The sequence below is a fragment of the Enoplosus armatus genome, chromosome 2 (genome assembly GCF_043641665.1).
Source record: "Enoplosus armatus isolate fEnoArm2 chromosome 2, fEnoArm2.hap1, whole genome shotgun sequence".
Taxonomy (NCBI): Eukaryota; Metazoa; Chordata; class Actinopteri; order Centrarchiformes; family Enoplosidae; genus Enoplosus; species Enoplosus armatus.
In genome coordinates this window covers 2,818,751-2,843,236 of record NC_092181.1, presented here as the reverse complement: position 1 = coordinate 2,843,236, position 24,486 = coordinate 2,818,751, and the positions used below count along the sequence as shown (strand labels likewise).

The 24,486-nt window shown below is 43.5% G+C and overlaps 1 protein-coding gene across 5 annotated transcripts; it reads right to left on the bottom strand.

The window, feature by feature from the left end:
* Positions 1 to 4,136: 4,136 nt before the first annotated feature.
* On the bottom strand, positions 4,137 to 22,982 carry ldb1b (LIM-domain binding 1b). 5 transcript variants are annotated; one of them, XM_070916788.1, is made up of 11 exons: positions 15,831 to 15,943; positions 10,055 to 10,157; positions 9,102 to 9,146; positions 8,743 to 8,818; positions 8,554 to 8,656; positions 8,244 to 8,416; positions 7,612 to 7,734; positions 7,436 to 7,519; positions 6,143 to 6,266; positions 5,901 to 6,049; positions 4,137 to 5,477 (listed from the first exon to the last, which is right to left on the bottom strand). In XM_070916788.1, the coding sequence occupies exons 1-11, from the start codon at positions 15,862 to 15,864 to the stop codon at positions 5,247 to 5,249; spliced, it is 1,245 nt and encodes a 414-aa protein (XP_070772889.1). In that variant the 5' UTR covers positions 15,865 to 15,943; the 3' UTR covers positions 4,137 to 5,246. The 5 variants fall into 5 exon arrangements, with proteins under 5 accessions (XP_070772889.1, XP_070772874.1, XP_070772865.1 ...); XM_070916773.1 differs by lacking the exon at positions 15,831 to 15,943 and adding an exon at positions 22,894 to 22,982 and having other exon boundaries at positions 5,901 to 6,266; XM_070916764.1 differs by having other exon boundaries at positions 5,901 to 6,266.
* Positions 22,983 to 24,486: the final 1,504 nt, after the last annotated feature.

Below are 24,486 nucleotides of genomic sequence, written 5' to 3'. Positions count from 1 at the left end.
TCTTCTTCGTTGAGGTTTAATGACGGCAGCTGGCGTCCTGAGTGTTGACACCACTGATACTAGCCATGGGCAGCTATGGTCACTTCGTTGAATCGTCATCTGTGAGATTATGCCACAAATTGAGCCTAAACCTATTAAGTAAAATGAGGAAACATTTTCGCGTCAAGTAATGTCGGAGCTCTGCTTTTTGAAAAGACAGTGAATTATAGCTGGACGTGACCAACACACTAGCTGCAGAGGAAACGCAAAACTTATTTCGAGGTAAAGTGAACGCAAAACTTAGTGCGAGGTAACGCAAAAGTTGTCTTCAAAATAATCTCGCAATGACCCTTTTGAACGAAACAACTAAAGGGCTCCTATCTAATTGTAGACTAAAGGGCTGAAGGGACCTGGTCCTTTGTCTCTGTGATCTGTGGCCCCTTCTCGCTGATTTGAAGCACATGAGGGTGGAGGATAACTGACATTTCAGTAATGTTATGAAATATATATAATATATATAAAAATGTCAGAGCTTAATTTCTCCTCTGACATTCATTTTTGCACTGATTACAATGTTTGATGGCAGTTTTCCGGCATTTTTGCATTCCTGATCACCCGCAGAAGAAATTAGACAAGTCAGTCAGATGCAAAATGTATAACTGCTTTTTAACTGCAGTAGATTGTTGATTCACATTTGTCAACATTTGTGAACGAGACAAAGACTCTTCTCTGGTTATCTGGTTTCTCTGCGCCCAGATAATAAATTGCACAACGGTTTTGTCTCCAATTTAAAGCAACAGGTGATGCTTCCATGTTTTGACCTCAGGAGTCCCTTGGTAAATTAACTTTACCATCAAGGGTGCAATATTTCTGGTTAAGACTACGCTGAGCGCCTCAATTTCCAGAATAAATGAGACGAGCTCTGCTTTTGCCGTGTCATTAGATGGAGAAGGATATGAGGCCAGAGAGAGGAAGGGAAATTAGAATATAATGAGAAAGAAGCAGAAGAGAGAGAAGAATAGCAGCTGAGGAGTCGAAGAGAGCATTAGCTGACACACACAGAGAGGCAGGTAGACAAAGTTACACACTAAACATTCACAAGGCAGGTTGTTTTTATCTTTTCTGTAGCTTGTAAGTTTGCTTATGGTAGTGATTGTGTAGCTTGAAGATCTGTTAATGTTTTATTTTGTGAAAAACAGAAACAGCTCAACAACAAAGTGTGACGCTACTGTGGCAGAACAGCATGATAGTTCTGTAGCTTTGCAGAACACCATGTCTGAAAGATAGTGTTTCATTAGGTTTTACACTAGTGTACTAAGTTTAACTCAACATGTGGCCAGCATCTGACAGAGACATGTCTGCAAAGACATACTATTACGTTCCTCAGCACAGATAATTCTAATCCACTTTGTCCTGATGGATTTGCACATGTGCACAGTGAGCATCAAAGTGGTACAGTAGCACAGTCTGCACTAAACCTGAAGAATGACTGTTGCTTTCACACAACATTCAGCAAAGCAAGCTTCAGTTTTAGATGAAATTCTCTATCAAACCTTTTTTTATTGTAGTCGATTATGGTGCCCTTGAATATGGTAATCCTAAGTATTCACTGTTGTGAGAGAGTAAATGATGTCTCATATTGTTACACAAGCTATTGCAAGTATAATCAAGTGAGAGTCATCATGAAGAAGACGCAGCTCTGTAAATATCATTCTCCCTGATGTGCTCTGAATTGTGTGCTGCGATTTTCTTTTCGAAAATGTTTCTTCCTTTCAGAACACAAACACAGAGACATGGAGACCAGCGGGAGCTTCAGTAAAAGTTCATCAAAATTGAACGCATCGAATAACTCATCGCCGACATGCATTACTTTACTCCCCAAACATTTTCAGCTTTTTCACCTGTGAATCTTCTTTAGGATTTTGTCAGTATTGGTTCAGAAGACTGCCTGCAGTCGATGCAAAACATTAACAGTTTTATCTGAGAAACATGACAGACAGACAGAGTAACAGAGAGCTGCACGTGTTAAGTGGCTCAACATATTAATAGATGACTAATTAACACGGCTCACCGTAGGACAACACCGTCATATCATAATGCAGCATTGATTAAAGGACCTTTGTTCCAGCACATATACTTGCTGCTCCTTTATCCAAACATATCCTCTCTTTCTTTGTCTTTGTGGGACTCACAAATATTGCCAAATCCCAAAAGAAGAGCTTGGCAGTGTCAGGTGTGAAGTGATTACTGAAATAGCCAGAATGAGGACAAGGACTGTCCGCTCTTCCATGCAGGTGAGAGTTTTCATCAGGTTGTTACTGCTTTACTTCAACCCCAGGAGACCCTTTGTGTTTCAGCTGGCTGGAAGCTTCACTGACAGCCTTTACTGCTCTGCAGGTACAGTGTGACACAGGGAGAGGGGTAAATGCCTGAGGAGAAAGTGTGATAGTTGGCAGGTGGATGTGTGTGTGGCAGGCTGGTGTGGAAGTACCACAGGGGGTTTGACATGGAGACCCAGTATTTAAGGGTCAGTCTCCTGACCTGACCTCTGTCAATAGAAGGGGGACACAGACATGATAAAGAAGGCAGAGATGCATTATTCAAGTTGGACCTGGACCAACCTTACCAACCACAATCTGTTTTTCATAACAGGGAGAGGCAGAAAGTGTGAGAATCTGTCCCACAAGCAAGGCCTTGGAGCAGTGGCCCCACGATCTGATCCCTGGGGCTCTTCCATTCTGCCTGGCATTCTTATTCAAGGACCCTGTAGGATAAAATAGCAGCAGGCCTCTGTGCCTTAAGGACAAGGTTTGAGGAGCACCGGGAAGCTCGTCTGATAGCTCATCTTCACTGGCAGGTTGCAGCAGCCAGGCTGCAGAGAGATGTGATCCCACTCAGTACAGTAAGGGGAAATGAGGAGAAAAGCACCTGAGGCTTTACTCTTCCTCTTTCATTCTGATCACAACTTGAAGGTTACTTATCACAAGGAGAACTACTCAGCTAGTGTTTAATGCTTTCTGTAGCTCTGGATGGCTCTTCAGTCTAAATAATCTAAAAACAGAGAGGGTATACAAAGCATTACTTGTATACCCTCTCTGGTTATTCAGCAGTGGTTTAGTGAGCAGAGGGCAACACTAAACCATGCCTTGTATTCCAGCTTTATTGAAAACACCTGTTATTTCCACTAGCTATGCTGTGTCAGAACTACAAAGCAATAACATCATTTCATGGTTGAAGTGTTCAAAACCCAGAAACACCAACTTCATTTACAGCCGTGTTGCAATACTTAGAAAATCACCAACTACATAATCTTTTAAAGTGAAAATGTATCTTTTTATTGGTACCATACATTAATTATCAAGGGCAGAAACTAACCAAATCAAAAAATATATATCAAACGATGATTTTTCTACAGGGATTGGAGAAGGTACAAGTCACCATTCAAACTCAATCAGAACTGTTGCTGTAACGAAATGAAATGTACAAACAATAAACAGAGCTGACACTTTAGACTCAGCATTGCTACCAAATATGCCGACTGAACTGAATGTTAAGCTGGCTTTAGAGGATGACTGATGGTATCATTCTGTTGGTTATGAAAAACACGGCAAAAATGAAGGTAATTTAGACAAAAACAAATTCAAAGTCTCTGTTTTAGCCAGTGATCATACATGAAATTCACCGGTTAACTAAAATTCAGTGAGCACATTCACTTGACATCAAGTTGAAAGTTGCAGTGCACAAAGTTGTGATTGTTAAGTGAAAAGTCACTTCCTGTATAGATGAAATACCAGTGAATTTCTAAAATTTCCAAAATAAATTAAAAAAAAAAATCAACTGAAACAGTAAAATCATCACTCCATGGTGCCATTGTACCCCCGGGGGATTTGTAATTTAATTTACACAAGTTTTAAAAAAGAGGGAAGAGTAAAGAGCAGGTGGGAAGATAGAGGATCAGGTTCATGAGTGTTTTTTCTCCTTTTTCCTATTTTTGTTTCTTTACATTAGATCGGGATGGCTTTAGGTAAATCTAAGTAAGAATACATTTTATTACAGTCAGACAGAACTTTGCTACTACCTTAAATATACAAGCACAAATACACAAAAATTTGAATCTCCAAAAAAGGAACAAAAAGACAAAATAAAAACATCCACACTAAATTATTTCTCTTTTATAAACATAAAAGATAAAAACAATATATTTTAGAGGGGGGAGGGATAAAAGTCCTGTGTTGCTCCTTGGTCTGTAGCTTTTCAGTATTGGTAGAAAATAAAAAAGTAACAATTGAAATGAAGGCGTTTAATACAAATTAAAAAACATTCTAGGGAAATATATACTGTATAAAAACTCTTAAAATGTGTAAGTGTGTGTGTGTTTGTGTGTGTTGTAAATGCTCTCTGTTTGAAAGACTGCATCCATTGTAGTCTAATCAGAGATGGCTCGGGCACTAGGGGACTCAAAATCCTTCAATCATTATGTTTATTTGTGTGTGTGTGTGTTTGTTTGTGTGTGTGTGAAGTTTCCCTAGTGCCACATTTCAGCGCTCCTACTAGTGTGTGGATTTCAATGGTTTTATAGGCCGATTCTAAATTCTGGTCCGTCTGCTTCAGCAAAGCCACAAATAAGCTCAGACTGCCTCTTTTCTCTCCTCATACACTTCACACACATGCACGCACACACACACACTAACACGCACGCACACACACACACACATATATACTCTATTAAGAAACATTACGAGTGACGTGCATCAACAGAGCAGACCAGAATTGAGAGCCATGTTTAGATGTCAGGTGGACAAGTGGTCCCTAAGCAACTCGCCACCATCTCGAAGCCCCGCTGCCAACATACCCCTTCACCCTGCCCGTTCCTACATGTGAACTTCAGTATGGATAGTTTAGTGTGTGCAGTTCACCACTGGATTAAATCCCTGCACCTCCTTGGTTACATCTACCCGGTCACTGTCCAAACTGAAAATTAGCGAGAGCAGATGGGACATTTTGAGTGTGAGATGAGGAAAAGGGAGACAGAGGTGGGACACAGTGCCTAAATATGGGGATGAAAACTTGTAAAACCTCCTCTAGCTCAGTGACATTGTCTGAGACATACTGAGCTCCTTCGGGCCACCTGCATGTGATGAATCGGAGCTCTACGGTGATGTCTAGGTTGGTGAGCAGGCGATGGACTGTTTGCATTCGTGGCTGTTAGGGTGGAGTCTGAGGAGTGACAGAGAGGGGTTTGTGTTGAGGTTGCGGGGCTCTGGGCTCTACTGCGATGCCTGTGAGGTGGGGTTGTCGCTCTTGCTCTCCTGGCTGGAGGGGGCCTTGTTGTTCCAGGGTGAGTTGGAGCCCAGCGCCGGAGAGTTGTTGAAGCTGTCCTCGTCGTCGATGCCATTGGCCGCGTCGAACTGCGTGTTCTCCAGCCGTGTGATCAGACGCTCGTCTTCATCACCAAACTCACCTCCCATCAGTGTGGGCTCTCCCACCACCATCACGTCCTGCAGAGGCACAAAATAGAAGCAATTCGTTTTTTGTTTTCGTGGGGAGGAATAGGTGCAACAGCTGTCAAGTATACATTTACCCTCTACCTCTATGGCTACTTTCACAAGTCCATCCCCACCATGAAACCTGTTGGTGCAGCTATCTCGCAGTGTTTCTGCTGTATTTGGCTTACACCAAACACAGCATTTAATATAACGACCAAAATACGACCTTAATTTGGTCTCATTAGACCATACAACTTTCTTCCACTTAGTTTCATCATCTCCCACATGCCTTCTGTCAAAATGTAGCCCAGATGTCATGATTCTCTTTCTTTTTTTTTTTAAATGCATTCATTCTGTCTGTGAACACAGTGGTGATGTTTCAGTTTTGAGGTGCAATAGCAGAGTACTGACACTAGATGGCAGTGATGTACTCACAGGAACTTGGCTGGACAGAGGGAAGCCACTACCAGGGCTCTTCTTTTTGTTGTTGTTATTGTTATTAGTTCCTCCTCCTCCGCTGATGGTGCTGCCACCTGACATCTTACGCTTCCGCCGTTTGTTTGGGGCCTGTCTTGATGGCTCAGCTGCAGAGAAGATATGAAGAAAGTAAGTTACAGATATGTGTACTGTGGGTTTACATGGTTGTGTGCCTATATCTCTGCATGTTGTGCACCTACCTGGTGGTGCCACCATCCTCTGCCATTTCTGGAAGAGGCAGGTCTTGAGGCAGTCTCTGGGGCTGAGGCTGTATGTCTTGTGTCTGGACATCAGCTCCTGCATTGGCTCCAAAATCACGCACAGCTGGAGGAGGGAGAGAGACAGCAGGTTAGAGATTGCACAGTGTTTTAGATAATTAAAGATGCTCCAATTGATCGAGCACCATCATTATAGGCTGGTGTTCAATGCAAATGACTTCAGATCGGAAAACCAGATCATAAAAGACGAGAAGCAAACAAATAAACACGGTTCAAGTGTTTTCACCGAGCAGCCACATCACTATCTGAAGTGCAGAGGAAAGCGGTGTATGTTCCCATCAATCCCCCCATGGAGTTTGAGCCATATAGAACTCCAGATGCAGTATTTCTGGACAGGTAGTATCTAGTGAGCACTCTAGTATGGCCTGTGATACCATGCGACAAGCTAACAAAACATTATGACTAACAAGTATCATTATTTCATATGTACACAGTGTAGGCCAACTCGTCAGAATCAGATTTCAAGCAGCTGCCTCTGACCACATAGCTTCTCATCTAGTTTTTGACTTCAAAAACAGAAACAAGACCACGGTGGGGCTCAGGATGCAACAAGTGTGGCGCTGCAATGGCAGGTAGTTTTACCAGGTGTAGAGCAGAGGTGTAAAAATATAACAAGATGTAGAGGCATGTTTATATTTTGTAGAAGTAAGACCAATTTCAAAAATAACATGTACCACTTTTATTTTATTGCTGCTGTGTCTGCTGGTATAACACGAGATACATGCAATAAGGGGACCCAATCATCAAAACATTGCTCTACAGTGCCACCATTGGCCAAAATCTCTCTACATTATAATGTAAAAAAAACAAAAGTCCAAAATGTGAATGTACTGGAGCATCATAAAGACAATCTATGGCAACATTTATAAAGCAGACCATATTCTGTCATTCTCAATAGTTACATTTATGTTGCGTAATTATCATTTAAAAGCACGGACTGTTTGCTGTTTGACAACAGCCCCTGCTGAAACTAAAACTAAACTACACTACTAAAACACAGTCATCACCCTCAAAACCTATGGTTTGGATAACATCTATGCTGTACACAGGTAAGTGAATCATCATGTTGAACTGCTTCATCACAGTCAACTTTGAAATTTTCTTAAATGCTCCTACTAAATTATGACTGGACCAGTATCAAGACACAACGAGGAGAAAAACATTCAAGACCAGCGTCATTCTAGAGGCAAAATGTTGTGTATGTGCTTCACTTACTCGGAGGTAGTTAAGGGTGGAGTTCGACAGGCCACATCTTGTTATGTTTTTGGACAGCTGGTCCAGCATCTGTGGGTCCTGGGCCTGAGACATCAATATAGACAGATTACAAAGCTGACACTCACACACATCATTATATACATAAGTGAACTATATATATAGGCATTCCCACTCACATGCATGGCCAGTATACTGCGGGGGATGAGTTCGCGGTGTTGCCTGATGCTGAAGTGCCACGTCTTTATCCTCATCATGTCGTCAAACATGAACTCCAGGTACAAGCGGCCTTCTACACACACCTACAGCAGTACAGAGGATTGACGTCAGTACACAGCAGTTGGACTCTAAAATCTATGCAAAGACGGGTGCACAAGCTGCACACATTACATGTTTAAGACTTGGGTTGTAACTGATCACATTGCTGAAGAAAGACTTCCAAACTGTCAAGTGGCTGGCGACCACTGCAAGAAGGCTTAGACTTAACTCCACAATGACCTTTCAAGGAGGTTTCCAACCATCTGGTAAGGCGGGAAAGTTAACAGCTTTTTTTTTTTAACCCTTTTTTTTTTGCTCACAACTCGTTTCAAATGTTTGCATTGTTTTTGTGAAAGAATGAACTTTGTATCTATGAGGAGATGTCAGTATGCTTTGATTCTGTTTAGGAGCCACAACCTCAAATGTTTCTACCTCTTAAAACCGTGCAAGTGCTTTTTATTCAATAATATCTGTTAATAAATTATAGAAATAGCCTTACATATTTCCAAACAAGGAGTGGACACAATAATGGCTTGAGACACAAAACACACACCTGTGTGAACATGGGCTTTCCATTCTGGGTGACCATGGTGCACTGATCACAGTCAAGGGAGACAAAGTTATTGTGGAAAGATTCCTTGGGATGTTTCAGCACATAGTAGAGCTCAGTGGCACCGCCCTCAAATATACTCCGGAAGTACCTTGGAATCAACGTCCGGCCAATTGCTGAGGTGAAGAGAGTTGAGGTGGAGAGAAAACACAAGGGGGAAACAAGTTACAGTATGTAGTCCATTTGTGACTGCAGGACTTTGGTATATGTATGAAACAGAGAGGCAACGTGTTCCAGGGACTTTGTTTCTTACTGTAACGTTTGGGTCCATCCTCCAGACAGAAAGTAATGGTCAACATGGCATCATCTTCAAAGAACTCTGTAGTAAATGCATCCCACCACAGGTTATCACATTCCTACAGGGTGTAGAGGAGGAAAAAAAGATCAGCCACAGACACAATTATTGGATTGTTTTTGAGTGTGCATGTGTGTGCCTACGAACCTCTGTCCAGTTCTGTAGCCGTTTGTTGAGTTCAAATATTCTGTAGTCTGTCTGGTTGCCATATGGTGTGTGCCTCCTGGTCCATCATAGAGAGCCAGAAAGAGGAGAAAACAAAAGCAGGACAGTTAGCTTGTGGAATTATGAAAGATGTAAGGGAACTAATAAAATCATCCTGATGGCAGCAATGTTAAAGCTCTCACAGCTTCCACACTTTTGGGGCTGTGTCACTACCTCATTTAGCCACGTCACAGACTAAATGCATACTCTCTATTAAGAGAGAGATAAGAGCACAACTTGCTACCACCTTATCTTTACTTGCATTATTATTGCAGAGATAACACGAAATAATGTAGTCTTACCCTATTCCTGGCTCCAGGTATGTGGGAGGATACATCGGAGTGGGACTGGAGAAACAAGAGACAGAGATTATTACATTCAGCTATAGCTCTAATATGCCCTCCTCCAGGAACTAGTCTGTCTTTGCGACCCTGGGACGCAAGCCAAACGTGGCACAAATTGGACGATACAAGGAGACAGTAAATAACACACTTCTCAGACATACACATTCACCAACTGCAGCTGATTTGCTTACTGCAAAAAGACAAGCTGTGGGGCACAGCAGAGATATACCCTCTAACCTTACTGAGCCACACCAGTCAAGTCAAATCAGCTTTAGCATTAAGCACTAGCCTCACACAGTCTGTCCACAATTTTCACTGTAGAGTCATTGTAACTCAACGGGCATTTGTGCCTGGATAACGGGTAACGTTGTTGGTAGACTAAACTTACACTACACTAAAACACACAGGTAGTTGGATCAACCTTTCACCAAATGACAGAAGATTGACAGGTGCCCTCTTTTGCTAAAATATCATCAATAAACCTTCCTGCACCCAAAGTGTCCCCAAAATCAGTTTTTAAAAAAAGTGCTCTACCAGAGCGTGTTGTAGACTGTATGCTACACCTCCATGAAATGTTTCATATTCAGCACCTGATTCTGGGAAGTGACATTATGCCTTTACAGTAGAGTAAAGGCATACCTGGGCTGTACCTGGATGTTACCTCAAGTTTCTAATGGACAAAACATGGCAGCTGTTCTGGAAACATCCTATTTCAACCAAACTATCCACTGAAACCAGCCAAGCTGAATCGATTACCAGTGGATGTTTTCAAGACTAAAACGAAAACTAAACTCATGGTATTACATAGCCCATATAACCATGGTATGCAATAATACAAACACCTGTAGATGTTTAAAGGCTAGAACAGTGAACTCCTCCCCCAGAGCAGAAAATACGGACATAAAACTCACCCCACGTCTCTGTCCAGCATGGTGCCGGGGTGGAAAGGGGGAAAAGTGCTGCCGTTGGGGGGCTCCTTGGGGGAGTACAGCTTGAATGACTTGGAGGAACAGCCTGGAAGAGAGGTGAGGAAAAATTAGAAAAAACATTTTTTTATATTATAGGTTCAGAAGTTACTTAAAATGTTAGATATTAGATGGTTCCAGATAATGGAAAGAAAATCCTGATTGGTGTGACAGTTTAACCAGAAAAACATGGTTAATGTGTCTTTGGTAATAAATGCTGTATTTATTAATCCACAAATGCAATGATTGACACTGCATACCTTTCAACACATTTTGCATGTTGACCCAGCTATTGAAGACCTAAATTATAAGCCAAAGGACAGAAATAAGGGAACACAGAAGATGGTACTCCCATTGGGAATTACAGTGGTAATGTCATTCACTTTTTGAGTAATGTCATTTTTTTTGACACTTGACAAGAATGACTGTATCATGTGAGGGTGAACTGAAGGCACATGCAGCCTGAACTGGCCAGTATGGCCCAGTTTCAGTTGGCCGCACTCATTCACAGGTCATCCCCAATATACTAATCTTGTTTCATAAAGACACAAAACAACATGATGAGGAGGGAGTCTCCTGTAAACAATGCGCTCCTGCTGCCCTCCTACAGAAAATGCTGCCCACCATCTACAAATACCAAACACAAACAGTAGAGTCAATATTGACTCTATTCACACCCACATAAAAAAAACAAAAAACTGATGAATTGCCCACACACAGCACCAACCCTTATTCTACTCTAATTGCCCAGCTCTCCTATAAAGGCCATCCAGGCGTGGCGGCCTCTAGGTCACGACCCCTGCCGTCACCATGGTGAAGCCCCGCCTTATTAATGTCTCTCTGTCTTGTCTCTGCATATTAAACATATCTCTGACACTGTGTGTGTGTGTGTGTGTGTGTGTGTGTGTGTGTGAGAAAGAGAGGTATATATCTAGAGACAGACGGGAAGAAATAAGCTTTAACTGTATTAATAGGATGTTTTTAAGCAGGGGAAATTGTGATTTGAGAACCCAGCAGGGATGTGAAATATGTATTCCCAGTATACCATAAGACAATTAAGAGTAAAACAGCCTCTCCTCTGTAAGAAGAGGTAAAAAAAGCAGACATTTTCTAGCATTATCAAATGTTCTCTTGCTGTATTTTGGTTGAAGACTTTACAGTAATATAAATACAGATATCAGCAGACAGACTGTAGTGAGATGGACAGACAGCCCAGCCCAACACTGACTTTAGGGGCCACACTAACATTCATAATTGGTGTTCTTAAATCACTCATTTGTGTTAAAATCAATTTGAAATCAATCATCCCATATATATCAGCAGTGTATCTCTAAAGGAGAGGAGTTACAGCCCTGCTACGTTCCTACTGTATGTATAACAGCAGCCACATAGTCTATCATTGCTCTTATAGTTAAATAGATAGTAAATTAACAAGAGAGTTTTACATGAAGGTGCGCAGATTTTCAAAACAAGATTTGAAGCTTCTACATGGGGAAAAAAAAAGCCACACAACCTCGATCCATTTGAAGCCCTCCCTTCACTTTGTGTAAAAACAAGTTTTTTACTGTGTGAGCCATCGCTGCTATGCTATGGGCTGGATGCACCACCAGAGGAAAACAAATGGAGTTGATAAATAAATAAATAATCGATGGTTATGTGTCCATTAGTTGTTGAGAGCTCCATTAGCTCATCTCCTCTCCTGTTAGCGGTTAATGACAGGCAGTCACAATCACATCAGCTGGACTCCACTTCCTCCACTGGGAATCATGTTCCTCTCTCTTACAAGCAGACACAGTACACTATATATATATATATACATATATACACATTATACATGCACATATCGTCCTGGCTTGAGTGATGGTCGGCCAACCTTCAGAGCAAAATCTCAAATGTTGAGAGACATGGATATCAAAAACACCTTTAACATTTGATACTCCAGACACAAAAACCCATTCAGCATTAACTTACCAGGTCTCCTCATTAAATAAGAATAACCTGTAGTGGTTTTGGACTCCTGCCACTCCAGACTGCCACCATGATTGCTGGGGGGGGGGGAGAAGTAGCCTGTCCAAACGCAATATAGGCGATAGCTAACGTTAGGTTATACTGAACCATTAACCTACTTTAGCAAACTTTTTACAAAAACCGACATGATTCAGAAGTTTTTAAATTAAGCGGCACTTAAAATGCCCTTTTCCCCATCTGTGTGGTTCATAACTCTAACGGTCAAAGCACATATGACATGGAGTTGTCTTGTTACAAAGGCAATTAGAAAGGCAGCAAGCGCATAATGCTAACACTTAGCTGTTAGCTAGCCTAAAATGTTAAACACAGGTGATTTCGGGACGCGAGTGAACTTCACTACATAACACCAACCAGCACTCCTTTTAACAAGCAAGACAGCGATGTAAACATAGACTCATCACGAGCAATAACCTCGACATCTTCAACAACCAAACCGTTGACTGCCTTGTAGGCCTGCAGGGCAAGCTAACGTTAGCAAGCCAGAAAACAGTTAGTAACCAGTTAGCGGCTGTTAGCCGTCTTGCTAACGCCTTAGCGTTAAATCCCTTTTCAACGAGAAATCACCGAAATAAGACGCCAAATTACAACCGCGGCAGCTCGTAAACAACATTTAACCACCACAGCGCATAGACCTTGCAGTCAAAAGTGTGTGTTTGGTAAAAGCGACCCTTTACCTGCAAAGAAGTCCAATCAGAAAATTGATGTTTACAGATCCGTGATGATAGACCGTGTGTACGCTCCGTGCGTAAAAACGGATAGGCCCGCTGGACGGCGGTTGGCTGGACGCAACGTACCAACACAATACGTCCCTCTGAATAGGATCAATGAAAGAATCTCCTCAAACCGCGAGACTGAAACGGAATAAGACCTAAATTGCGGGAGTCGGTCGGTTATGTTTTGTCCCGCATGAGGCCTTGTCAATGGGCTGAAGCCTGCTGTGGGTTTACATACGGACCCAGATGAGCCCTTTGTTCACGGGAGGACATGAACAATAGCTGTAGGCCCTCCTCCTCCTCCTCTCCCTCCGCAATGCATTTGCTCCTCTCTCCTCTGCCCAGCACCGCCAGCCGCCCTCTCCCCCCCCCTCCTCCTCCCCCCTACTAATGCACAACTGCACATGAAGGTTGTCTGGTAAGCATTTTTTTCCCTTCCTTCCTCCTCCCTGCATCCCATCCCGTTCCTTGTAACTGACACAGATGAGAATTGGCCTAATGCAGCCGAGTGGAAGTGTGTGTGGAAATAAAGATCATGCTGACTGCAAAGTGGTTTTCATGTTTGCCTAATTAGCGCACATCAGCTTGCTGCAAACAACTGAACTGAGACAGTGACAGCCAAGACCCTGGACATGTATACACTGTGGATAGCAGCCTGATCAGCCAAAAGTGGAAATGAAGATCTTATCTTGTGTCTTTGAGTTTGCACACTGAAATGTCTCCAAGGTGGGACAGTAAAAATCCATTACCACTGGGAATCTCTCCACACACACACACACACACACACACACACACACACACACACAGGAAGCACTAAGCCAAAAGGAGAATCCCATAGGCCTCTAAATCTGCTTAAATCGCCTCAAATTATAATCAGATATTCAGATCACAGCCAGCGAGGACTCACCCATATGGCCAAAGTTGGGATATAAAAAGAACAAGCAGTATTAGGTCAGTAGTTTTTCATATATTTATGCAAGTGTATGTCATCATATTTGCTAATTTGATATACAGTATTCATCCCTAAAGGAAAAAGTGACTCGGACTCCTGACATGTTTGACAGGTTGAAAAACTCCTTTCAAACACTGAAGTGCTTTCCCCCGCCTCGATTATTTCAGGACGTTGCAGCCACCAGCATGAACATGGTTCTGATTTATTCACTACCCATGTACACAGGGAGCGAAAACACAATGTTTCATAAATGATTTATTCGCAAATTAAGCTGCTCTCTGGAGCCGCTCTGTGGAAACAGTTAACAGGCTTTCACAGAGGCACGCTGCACATCTGAACACACCGGTGCTGAGAGGTAATATTGTTATGATATAATCCAACAGTTTCAAATAATGTGACCCTTTGATAAAATCTTATTCTGGTACAAAAATATGCACTCCACTGTGATTGTGTGGAGAATCATGACTTGGAACAACCTTGTAAAAATGTATTTTATAGATGAGGAGTGGTCAGAGTAATCCAAGTCAGTAGAACCAGTTTCACTCCAGGATCAGTTCCACGAGGTGTTACAGCTGACAAATTTTATATCGTATATTTTTTTACTATATATGTGTGTGTATATATATCTATATATATAGATATATATAAAGGAACTTTCTAATAATGTAAATGCATTACCAAAATGAAGGCAAAAAAATCATTAATTAAATTAAATGCCATAACTTGAATGACCAACTCACTGATTGGATTTATCATTAATGTAATCATTTAGTTCATCAGTTAAACACCCATCACAGCGAAGCCAGGTAAAATGACCTTTCATTGTATGTTCTTTGTGTGTTTATTTAATTTTCTGGCTGTGTCTGTCCTTGTAACAGAATGTGTCGCTTTATTCTGACATATTTGCAGATCTTTATGTGCGAACTTGTGGACCTCTTTTTCAGACTCCCACGTTGGGAGAAATCTGGAGGATGGCGCAGCGTCTCCCAGAGCCAGACATGTAGAGAGGATAAGCTGCTCTAAGGCCTGTCTCTCACCCGACCAGCAACAAAGATGCCTGGGCTGAGTTTATGTGTGTTGGTTTGACCATGGTAAGCTTGTGACATGAGCACTTCACAGCTCACGAGGCTCCTGTCAGTCTTTTGGCAGCATCTTTGTGTGTCTAGTACCAGGGGGAGGTGTAGTCAGTAGTAGCTTAGAGTGTCTGTTGTGGGTGACTTATGTGGATTTGCCTATCTTACATTCGCTGGCCCCTGTAGCCATGGCAACACGAGCAGTCAATGCTGTCACAACCGGAGCGAGGCAAAGAATCATCCATGGAAATGGACACACAAGGGTTAATCCTGTGTGTGTGTGTGTGTGTGTGTGTGTGTGTGTGTGTGTGTGTGTGTGTGTCTCCAAAGCTCGCCCATTGAAATGGTACATGATGGGGTTAATCCCCACTGCATGTGTGTGTGTGTGTGTGTGTGTGTGTGGTGGGGTGATGGAGAAGAGGTGGGGGTGGGAGGTGTGTCAGGATAAGGCTTGAAGGGCTTACACACACCGTCTCTTTCGCTCTCAGGCATAGGGCAGGCCTTATCTTCAACCAGCACCCCAACCAGCGAGTATGCTCACACACACACACACACACACACTGCTGCCTAACCTTCACTTCACCAGCTAGCCTCATTTTCCAACTCGCAGTCACACATTCACACCTAAAGCCATAAATCCATGTACAATAAGTGATTAAAGCTGAGGCTTGCAGTGGCTGAATAAACTCCCGAAAGTACACAGTGTGATGTTCTCACTAAGCTTACACTTAAACCTACAAGTGCAACTTGTGTAATTCACCTTTGTCAAAGTCAAAACGAAGAAGGGAAGAGCCCAAACTTGCAGAGCATTTCTCTGATACATCAACAAACCAAGAGACACATCAAGAAAAACAATCTTTTTTTTTTTCCAGCTGTATTTTTTAGCACTGACCTGGGGGGGGGGTTTGTTGCTGAATCAGCTGTGAGGAATACGACAAGGAAAAGGTCAGACTTACCTCCTTCAGTTTCTAGCTGTTCTAACATCGCCATTTTGTCACCTACAAATGCACTTTCACAGCTATATACTGATGTAACTCAAACACTTGGTTTTCATGCCTCTCCCTCCCTCTGATATCTCCCATGTCCAGACTGTCAGGCTCAGGGGCACGAGGAGGGGTGGGGGGGTTGCCTACAGTATGTGTGTGTGCATGTCTGTGCGGGTGTCTGCTGGTGTGTGTATGTGTGTGTGTCTGTGTCTGTGTATGTGTGTGTGTGTGTGTGTGTGTGTGTGTGTGTGTGCTCTTGCCTATGTATGTACAAATGTGTGCAGCGTGCCACTTCCACTCACTAGTCAACAGGAAACCGAACAGCACACACATCTGCCAGAGTTCTGATAACAACCGTCCCAGTCACCCTCCCTTCAACACAGTCACAGTCTTAAACACTGATCTGGGAACAGTCTCATGTCAGTACGAGTGTAGGAACAGCCCTGACTAAACTGATCCTTAAAGATGAGAGCTCACTTTTAATGAGATTGACATCAGTTAATTGTTGTTTTTTTCCGTTCTTTCCCCCTCAAACAGGAATAAAAACAGAAGCCCTCCTGTTTTCATAGCATTCACTACATCTCTCTCCCCAAGTGTAACGCCAAAGCTTCCATGGCATTTTACCACTTCATAGTAATAAAGCCAGACATACTGTAGACACATCAGTTGCACGGATTCCTTTATATGGAAGCTAGATGTCTCTGGAGCTCTTTTCAGAGGTCTCTATCTGCCAGATTTGATAGATTTGGCAGCGCAGGCCTCTGTACTCGGATGGAGGGACGGAGTTCTATCTATCTGTCTGATTCAGCTCTGATAAAAGATCCAAAGGACAAGCTGCCACTTTTTGGAGGAGTGAGCACTGACAGAGAACATTGGCCAGCTGTAAATCGACAAGTCAGTGAGTCAGAATCACTGACACTTCTCTGCGGTGTTACTTCCATATACTTTATACTTGTACTCCTCTACATTTCAGAGGCAACATTGTACTTTTACACTCAACTGCATTTATCTGACGGTTGCAGTTACTATATTGATTTTACATACAAAACATGCATTGACTAAAATGTGACTGAAAAATGATGCATTGTTACAGATTAAACACTCCAACACTATATAAAGTAATTAAGATTATCATTGCCTCGGCCAACTACAACATAAAAATGCGAATTATTGGCAGGGTTGGGCAATATGACATGAGGCGGTGTAAATGTATCTGCCATCAGAGATTTTTGCCGTGCTCTTTATACTGCAGTAACTCCACGATAACCTCTACATGAGCTGTATGGGCATAGTTACATATTTAAAGAAACAAAAAAAAGAAATAGAAAGATAAAAACTTAGTGAGATTGGTCATTTTGGCTGATATTTATAGTTGTCATACAGTCTCTTAAGCAACTTAAAAACAGTGTATGATGTCTTTTTATGGGCAGCACTCTTTAAATGAGCCCAAAAAATAATCAGAAGCACAATTCTATCAAACTTAAATCTCCCCAACTCGGTTTCTGTTCACGTGCATTAAACTTTAAAGGAATGTTTTATGAAACATTTCGAACTGGTCAAGAGTATGGGAACCCCATACCACGCTTCTCCATAAGGAGAATCAACTGGTCAAATAAGTGGATGTCTGCAGGTAAACGTCAGTCTGCAAGCTTTGATTACCACTGCAAACACTGTTCTCCCACCTTGTTTGATTTGTTTTCTAATTGCTTTATCAAAACCGCCATTATAATTAAATGTTACGCCTAAAAACTCATAGTCTGAGATGACTGCTTTATGGTAATATTTGTGGGATGAATGCATGAATGTGAAGAAGTACCTTGAATTTATGTTGAATAATGTGCTCTGGATTTGCTAAACACAGACATTACCCATGTAGTTATTTTATCCATAAACATTGATTGTGCATGTACTTTATAACAATAAATAGCAATATCATGGTTAAAAATTATATATATACCATGGTAGAGGATGTTCTCCTTATTGCCCACATCTGATTAATAATAAAAAATATATAAATATTCACTCATAGAGGCAATTGTTTTGCATGGTGAGTGCTTTTACTTTTTTACTTCCTCAACTTTTACTTGTAATGAAGTGTTTTGCTCTGGGGGTCAGAACACTTCCTCCACCACCGCTTATCTGTCAGACAGGAAATTGTTATTGATGCAGCTCCTTTGCAGGAGCAAACAACACCACCACAACTCCACATAAATGAACAATAATCAAAACTGTGATGCAAATGATGGTGTTATTCTGCACAAAGCGATCGTTCTCCATTTGATTTGCTTCACCGTGCATCATCACAGGGGTGTAGAAATTACAACTGACCTACAATCAGAGGTTGTCCTTTGATAGCAGCGCCCTCTTGTGGCCACAGTGAGCCAGTGTGTTTGTTTTCATGCTGCCCTACAGTATATTCTCACTAGCTGGGTGAATTCCCTACTCAGGATTTTCTTTGGAAGGCAACACAGACACACTGCAACAAGGGAACTTCAGAGGCAAGCACGTCACATGTTAGTGTTAAATCAGAAAAAAAGGCTCTGTTGTGAACCAGTTTGTCATTAGTATATATAATCTATCTTTCAATAAAAAAAAGTGTCCCAAAGAAATGACATGTAGGCGTTGTAGCAACTTAATGATCAGCATTATTAGTCATCATCCTCATTTTCCCCCCTCACACTGGCATTTTGCAGGTGGCTTAGCCTTTAACAGTCAGTGTGTGTGTGTGTGTGTGTGTGTGTGTGTCAGATGTGGGTGAGTGTGTGTGGCTGCGGCTGGTGTCAGCTGACAGCTGTGTGAGGGGAGATGACAGTGCCCTGATGCTGCGTTCTCTGTTCTCTGGGAGCCATTTTGTCTGTCTCTGATCTCAGAGTCAGGTCTGCTCCCCCCTCAGCCAATCACGTCACCGCTCAGCCTTGCAGAAAACATAGAAACACGGTCTGATCTCTCTCTCTCTCTCTCTCCCTCTCTGTCTCCCCTTCCCTCCCACTCCTCCTGCACTCCTACAGTGCTCATCTCCCACTTCCCTCTCTCTCTTTTCTTGGCTCTTCTGCTCTCTGCCTTTTCCCCCCTCCGTCACCGTCTTCTCTCCTGTTTTCTCTTTCTTGCCACCCTCCCTGCTCCTCCTGCTCTTCCTCACTCTTAATCCACATCTCTCCTCAGTATCTGCTCACTCCCTCTCTCTTCCCCTCCGTCACACCCTCCTCCTCCTCCTCCTCCTCCTCCTCCTCTTCAGGCTCTCTTGTTGTGCAACCCGTTTCTAAACAGCTCAGCCTTTGTGCGTTTTTGTCTGTTGCCATTTCAGCCAGGCTGCAGTCTTTACTCATTTTCCTCCAATCAGGGACACCATGTGACTCTCTGCATGAGAGGGCACAGTCCCTTCCCCCTTCTCTCCTCCCTCTCTCTCTCTCTCCCTCTCTCCCTCTCCCCTTCTCCCTCTCCTCCCTCCTTACCCCGCTTCCCCCTCCCCTCACCCAGCCAGCCAGGCAACATACGCTAGCAATCAGGGGAGTCAAAGAGAAAGAGGGAGGGAGGGGAGGGGGAAAGGGGACGGAAGGATGAAGGTATATACACAGTGCATAGTGAAACAGTGTGCAGGGGGGAGATAGGATAGAGGTGAAGGAGCAATGGGTGAGGTGGGGGGGGTGTGATGTAAGGTCTGGGTAGGTCAACGCAGAGTCTGATTGACCACAAAACATCTGTAGCTGCAGAGAGCATACTGTAGTGTAACTTCTTTCTGTGAACGTACAGCACACACACACACACACACACACACACACACACACACACACACACTCTGCTCCACTGTTTATGTCATCCACATGTTGGGGCACATGCAGCGTGTGTGTACATCCACACACACACACGTACACATACAAACTCTGAGCCCACACAAGAAGGGGGAGGATCCGTCTGTGTTGAACACAGCTCTGGAATGTAAACAAGAGGGAAAGAGAAGGGGAACGACTACAGAGAGACTTTGTAGTTTCTTTTGTAATTTCATATTATATTATATTTCTGTCGTAGTTAGTCAGAACAGAATCTCCCTACACTCTCTAAGTGATTTAAATGTGTAGAGAAACTGAGGTAAGTGTGCAAATTAACCAGCATCACTGGAGGGTCACGCTTTTGGCTCATTTGAAGTTGACGTGAGTGAATGGAAGTGATTGTTCCATATTTGGAGGCAGTCTCTACATTGGTTTTTAGTTACATCATGTTGCACAGCAGCAGTGGGCCTATAGGTGAAGTTTTACTCATCACACACATCGCTCAGACCTCCAGGTTTGTATGATAACTGTGACATTTTTCATATTCCCTGTTGGCCTTTGACAAAGTGTAAACATCACTTGTGTCGCCTTTTTCAAGTTAAAGTTTTGAAAAATCCACAATGAAGCCAGAGAAGATGTGGAAAAGCAACTCGACTCTCCTTTTTTTCCCTCGTCGAAAGCTGCAAAGAAATCTGGAGACAAACAGAAAAAAGGGGAGAATCCATAAAGCAGAGAAACTGAGGCCAAAAGAAAGGGGAACACCAGGGAGAACAATATGAGTGCAAAAGTGGAGTGCGGTCGTAGCGTCTTTTTGGAAATTTCCATGACCACGCTGATTAAGTATGCAATCTGACCGCAAGATAGCTAAGGCCCGGTTCTAAACAAACGCTCCCGCCTCTGCTGTGCAGTCTTGTTTAACGGCTGAGGTGGCAGCGTTTGCCTTCATAGCACGGGGCGCTGCGCAGAGATTGAAAACACACACACAAACTCTCGTGTGCATGCAGTCAAATGTAACACTGGTACACCACGTTTCTCTGTGCCATTGTGTGTTCGAGACAAATTGTCATCTGGTCTAGAGGGTTTGTCCTTGCTGATACCAAATCCGTCTGGTTTGATCACACTGCCGACATCTCTGTCTTTTTTTTCCACATTTCAAGATCCTTCCACTTCAGTCTTTCATTCTGTCATTCCATCGTCCGTTCATCCGTCTATACTACGTGCTGCAACTGTAGAGGCCAAGATGAGTTGGCATTGTCTCTTGTTTTGTTCCTCCTAAACTTTCCGCCTTTAAAAAACAAATCTGTCAGCTAAAGACTTTCCAAACCGCAAAACATGGAACCAGTTAGTGTTTCCATCTTTCTAATGATTAAAGTCGAGACTGGCACCAGGGTAATCTGATCCTGGATGCATGGTTGGCTTAATTTCTCTATCCACATCCCGGCTGTGTGAGGGTTGACCACAGCGGCCACTGTGGCCTGGTAGGCAGGAGAGAGGAGAGGCGGCCACGTCAGGGTGATACAGCACCCTACACACACACACACACACACACACACACACACACACACACACAGAACAACTCACACAACTCTCTCACACTTACTTCCTCCTCTCCTGCTGCTGTATATTGTATGACAGTAGATTCTGAGCACATCTGTCATGATTATGAATACATTTTCAGCTGTAGGATTATATTTCATGTCCTACACGTCCTATGAGGAGTGCAACATAAATCGCTGCAACACTTAATATATTGCCTTGAGGCTCAGCGGTGCAGGTTTTATTTCTAGACCTTGATTCCTCATTTTCTTTTCTCCTCTGTCTGATTAAAGTCGGTAAAATGAGAAGAATTATCTGTTTGCTGTCAGGCACTCAACACCCAAACACAACAGTTTGGGGACTGCGGGGAGTTCCTCAGCCTTCACAGACAGTGAACAAGTCACACACCTCTCAATATGGTGGTCTAATAGGACGGATATTACTCCCCCCAGGTCGCTCTCGTAGCTCAGCTCCAGAAGCTCTGTGGCTGTTACACAACTTTAACCAATTTTATTAAAAATAGTGACAAGCAAAACTCTGACTGCAGAGTTGTTTTGTTATCATGTTGTCGACTTTGCTTTTAAGTTTGAAATGAAACCAGGTTGTCTGTCTGATCCCCCTCAAATAAAAAAACAGCCAAGACAGGACAGAGACACGGCGGGAAGTAGATGTGATGGAAAGCAGCAGCAACAAATAAATGGTGATACTGGTGATCGTAACATGCGAGACAAGGTCAGTACATCTCAGGTGTGCACTCACTGACCTCCTCCCATGAACTCAAGAAGAAAGGACTTCTGGGTACAAGAAGATGAAAACTCCCTAACAGGGCAACAATGAGAGTAGGAGTTAACATCTGATGCTGAAACCGATGTACCGCTTGCAGCCCAACAAATGTGGTGATGCATCATTTTCATGTCAGTATCAGGGACAAAAAGTGATCTGACTGTATCACTCTCGTCCTGCTCTTCATGCATCCTAAATGAAACATCAAACATTCATTAATAATAATAATAATAAGAAGAAGAATTATAATAATAGGTACAGAATCAATCGTGCAAGCCTTTGATCCAAGCCGGTTGACCTTTGCCCTTTAAATGTCACACTTTGATCCTTCTTTTTTCTTTTTCCTGCTACCTCTGCATGAGAGGCCAGTCAGCCAGTATTTCACAGGACTTCCACTGTGGCTAAGTGAGTGTAACATCTGTGCCGACCTCAAAAGAGCACTGTCGTTAACCATCAGTCAGAAATCAGCAGCAGCAGCAGCAGCAGCAGAAGCAACAAGAACAAAAACAAACTGGCGGAGGAAGAGAAAAAGAAGTAGCATTAGTGGTGCCATGGCAACAACTTCGTGCCCAGATGTCTGCACCGCCAACAAAGATCTTTTTCTCTTAATCTCCAAACTAAGCGGAAAAAGCACTTTGTTGTCAGACTGAAGAGAAAAGTAGGAATGAAACAGGCGACATGTTGATCAATCTATTCTAGTATGTTCTTTGCTCTCCATCCTCTCAGCCATCACAGAGGGCGACCTCCCATGAGCCTTTGCAAACAGAGCCCCAGGGCCCCGGGGCACCTCTCTCCCTGCCTCTCTCTGCCCCAGTCACGCCACGGCAGCGGCTGCACTCACCAACCAAAATACAACAACAACAATGATCAGAAAAAGTCAGCGGCTGGCAACAGCAGCAGCAGCGGGGCTGTCGTTAACGGCAACCATCACCACGGCAGCTACTTACCGGGACACGCGCAGCCGCCCACGGACATCTTCTCACATGTCTGGTGTGAATCCGATCAGAATGATGGTGGTGGTTCTGTTATCCCTGCTCTCTTCCTCTCTCCTCTTTCTCACCAGTCACTGCTGCCGCCACTGAGGCTGCTCACATGAGCGTCTGTTATCCCCACAGTTCACACACACACACACACACACACACACACACACACACACACACACACAGATACACACACACACCACCAGGGAGCAAAGAGAGAGAGGGAGGGAGGGGAGAGTGACGACGAGGGAGGAAAAGAGAGAAAGAGGGGAAGAAGAGGTTAAAAAAAGAGCACACACACAAAGGATCGGATTCTCTCAGTTGTAGCTGCACACTGTGAATCACACCGTGTGTGCGTGTGCAAGTGTGTGTGTGTGTGTGTGTGTGTGTTATAGAGAAGAATTCTGTTCCTGCCTCTGCTCTGCCCTCACCCTCATCAGCCCTGCAAATTACAGCTCAGGTGGGAGGAGAGAGGGAGAAAGAGAGGAAGAGAAAGGGAGGGAACGAGAGGCTGAGTGCTCGAGAGGGAGAGAGAGAGGGAGGGAGAGAGGGAGGGAGAGAGAGAGGGAGGGAGAGAGAGAGAGAGAGAGTGTGTGTGTGCTAGAGCGAGGAAGGGAGAGAGTGGACTGTCAAAGTGACCTGAGAGGCAGATTTGAGAGAATAACAACCATGTGATGTGGGTCCTTTTTTCCCCCTTTAAATATGTAGAGGCTGTTTTTCACCGCTGCTGCTACAATGACACACACACACACCACACACACACACACACACACACACACACACACACACACACACATATGAACACACACGTACATGAAGGTTTAAATGATCTTCAGGAAATCTGGCTTTGTGTGTGTGTGTTGCAGCCGTCTGAGTGGCTTGTTACCATCCAGCGAAGGTCTGCTACATGGCAGGGAGGGCAGGGGGGGGGGGGGGGGGGGGAAGGGAGGAGGAGAGAGGAGGGGGCGATCGACGTGCCTCCGCTCTCTCTCTCTCTCTCTCTGTCGTCTCCCTTTCTCGCCCATTCACTCTCTCGCTCCGTTAGTCTTTCTGTCTGCAGTATGCCACACAGTGTTGCTCTCTCGCTTCACTCATCTTCCTGTCTACTCGGCCATTTATCTCTCCTGCCCTCCCTCCCTCCTCTCCTCCCTCCCCTCCTCCCTCGCTGTCTCTCTGTTACCTTATTACTCTTTCTTCCGTTCTACCTCTCCCTCCCACTGTCTTCATCGCGCTGTAATCTTCCTTCCATCACTATGTCATTGTCTTTCCCTGTTAGAAGTTTACGTGTGCGTGAGAATTGTTAGGCCCAGGTTATATACAAGATGACGCCTGATTGCTTAAAGGAAGTCTGGTGATATTTTATATTTTACTTATCATTAACAAATCCAAAACAGAAATCAACTATGAAGTGAGAAAAAAAAATCCATCAAGGAGCCACACTGTTGCACCAGCTGACATGCTCCTCCACATCGTCCTGCTGCTGTAAATACTCACTATAACTTCCTATAACTCCAAATGTGTATTAATCCACAGCTGAAAATAGTCCCCAACAAAAGCACT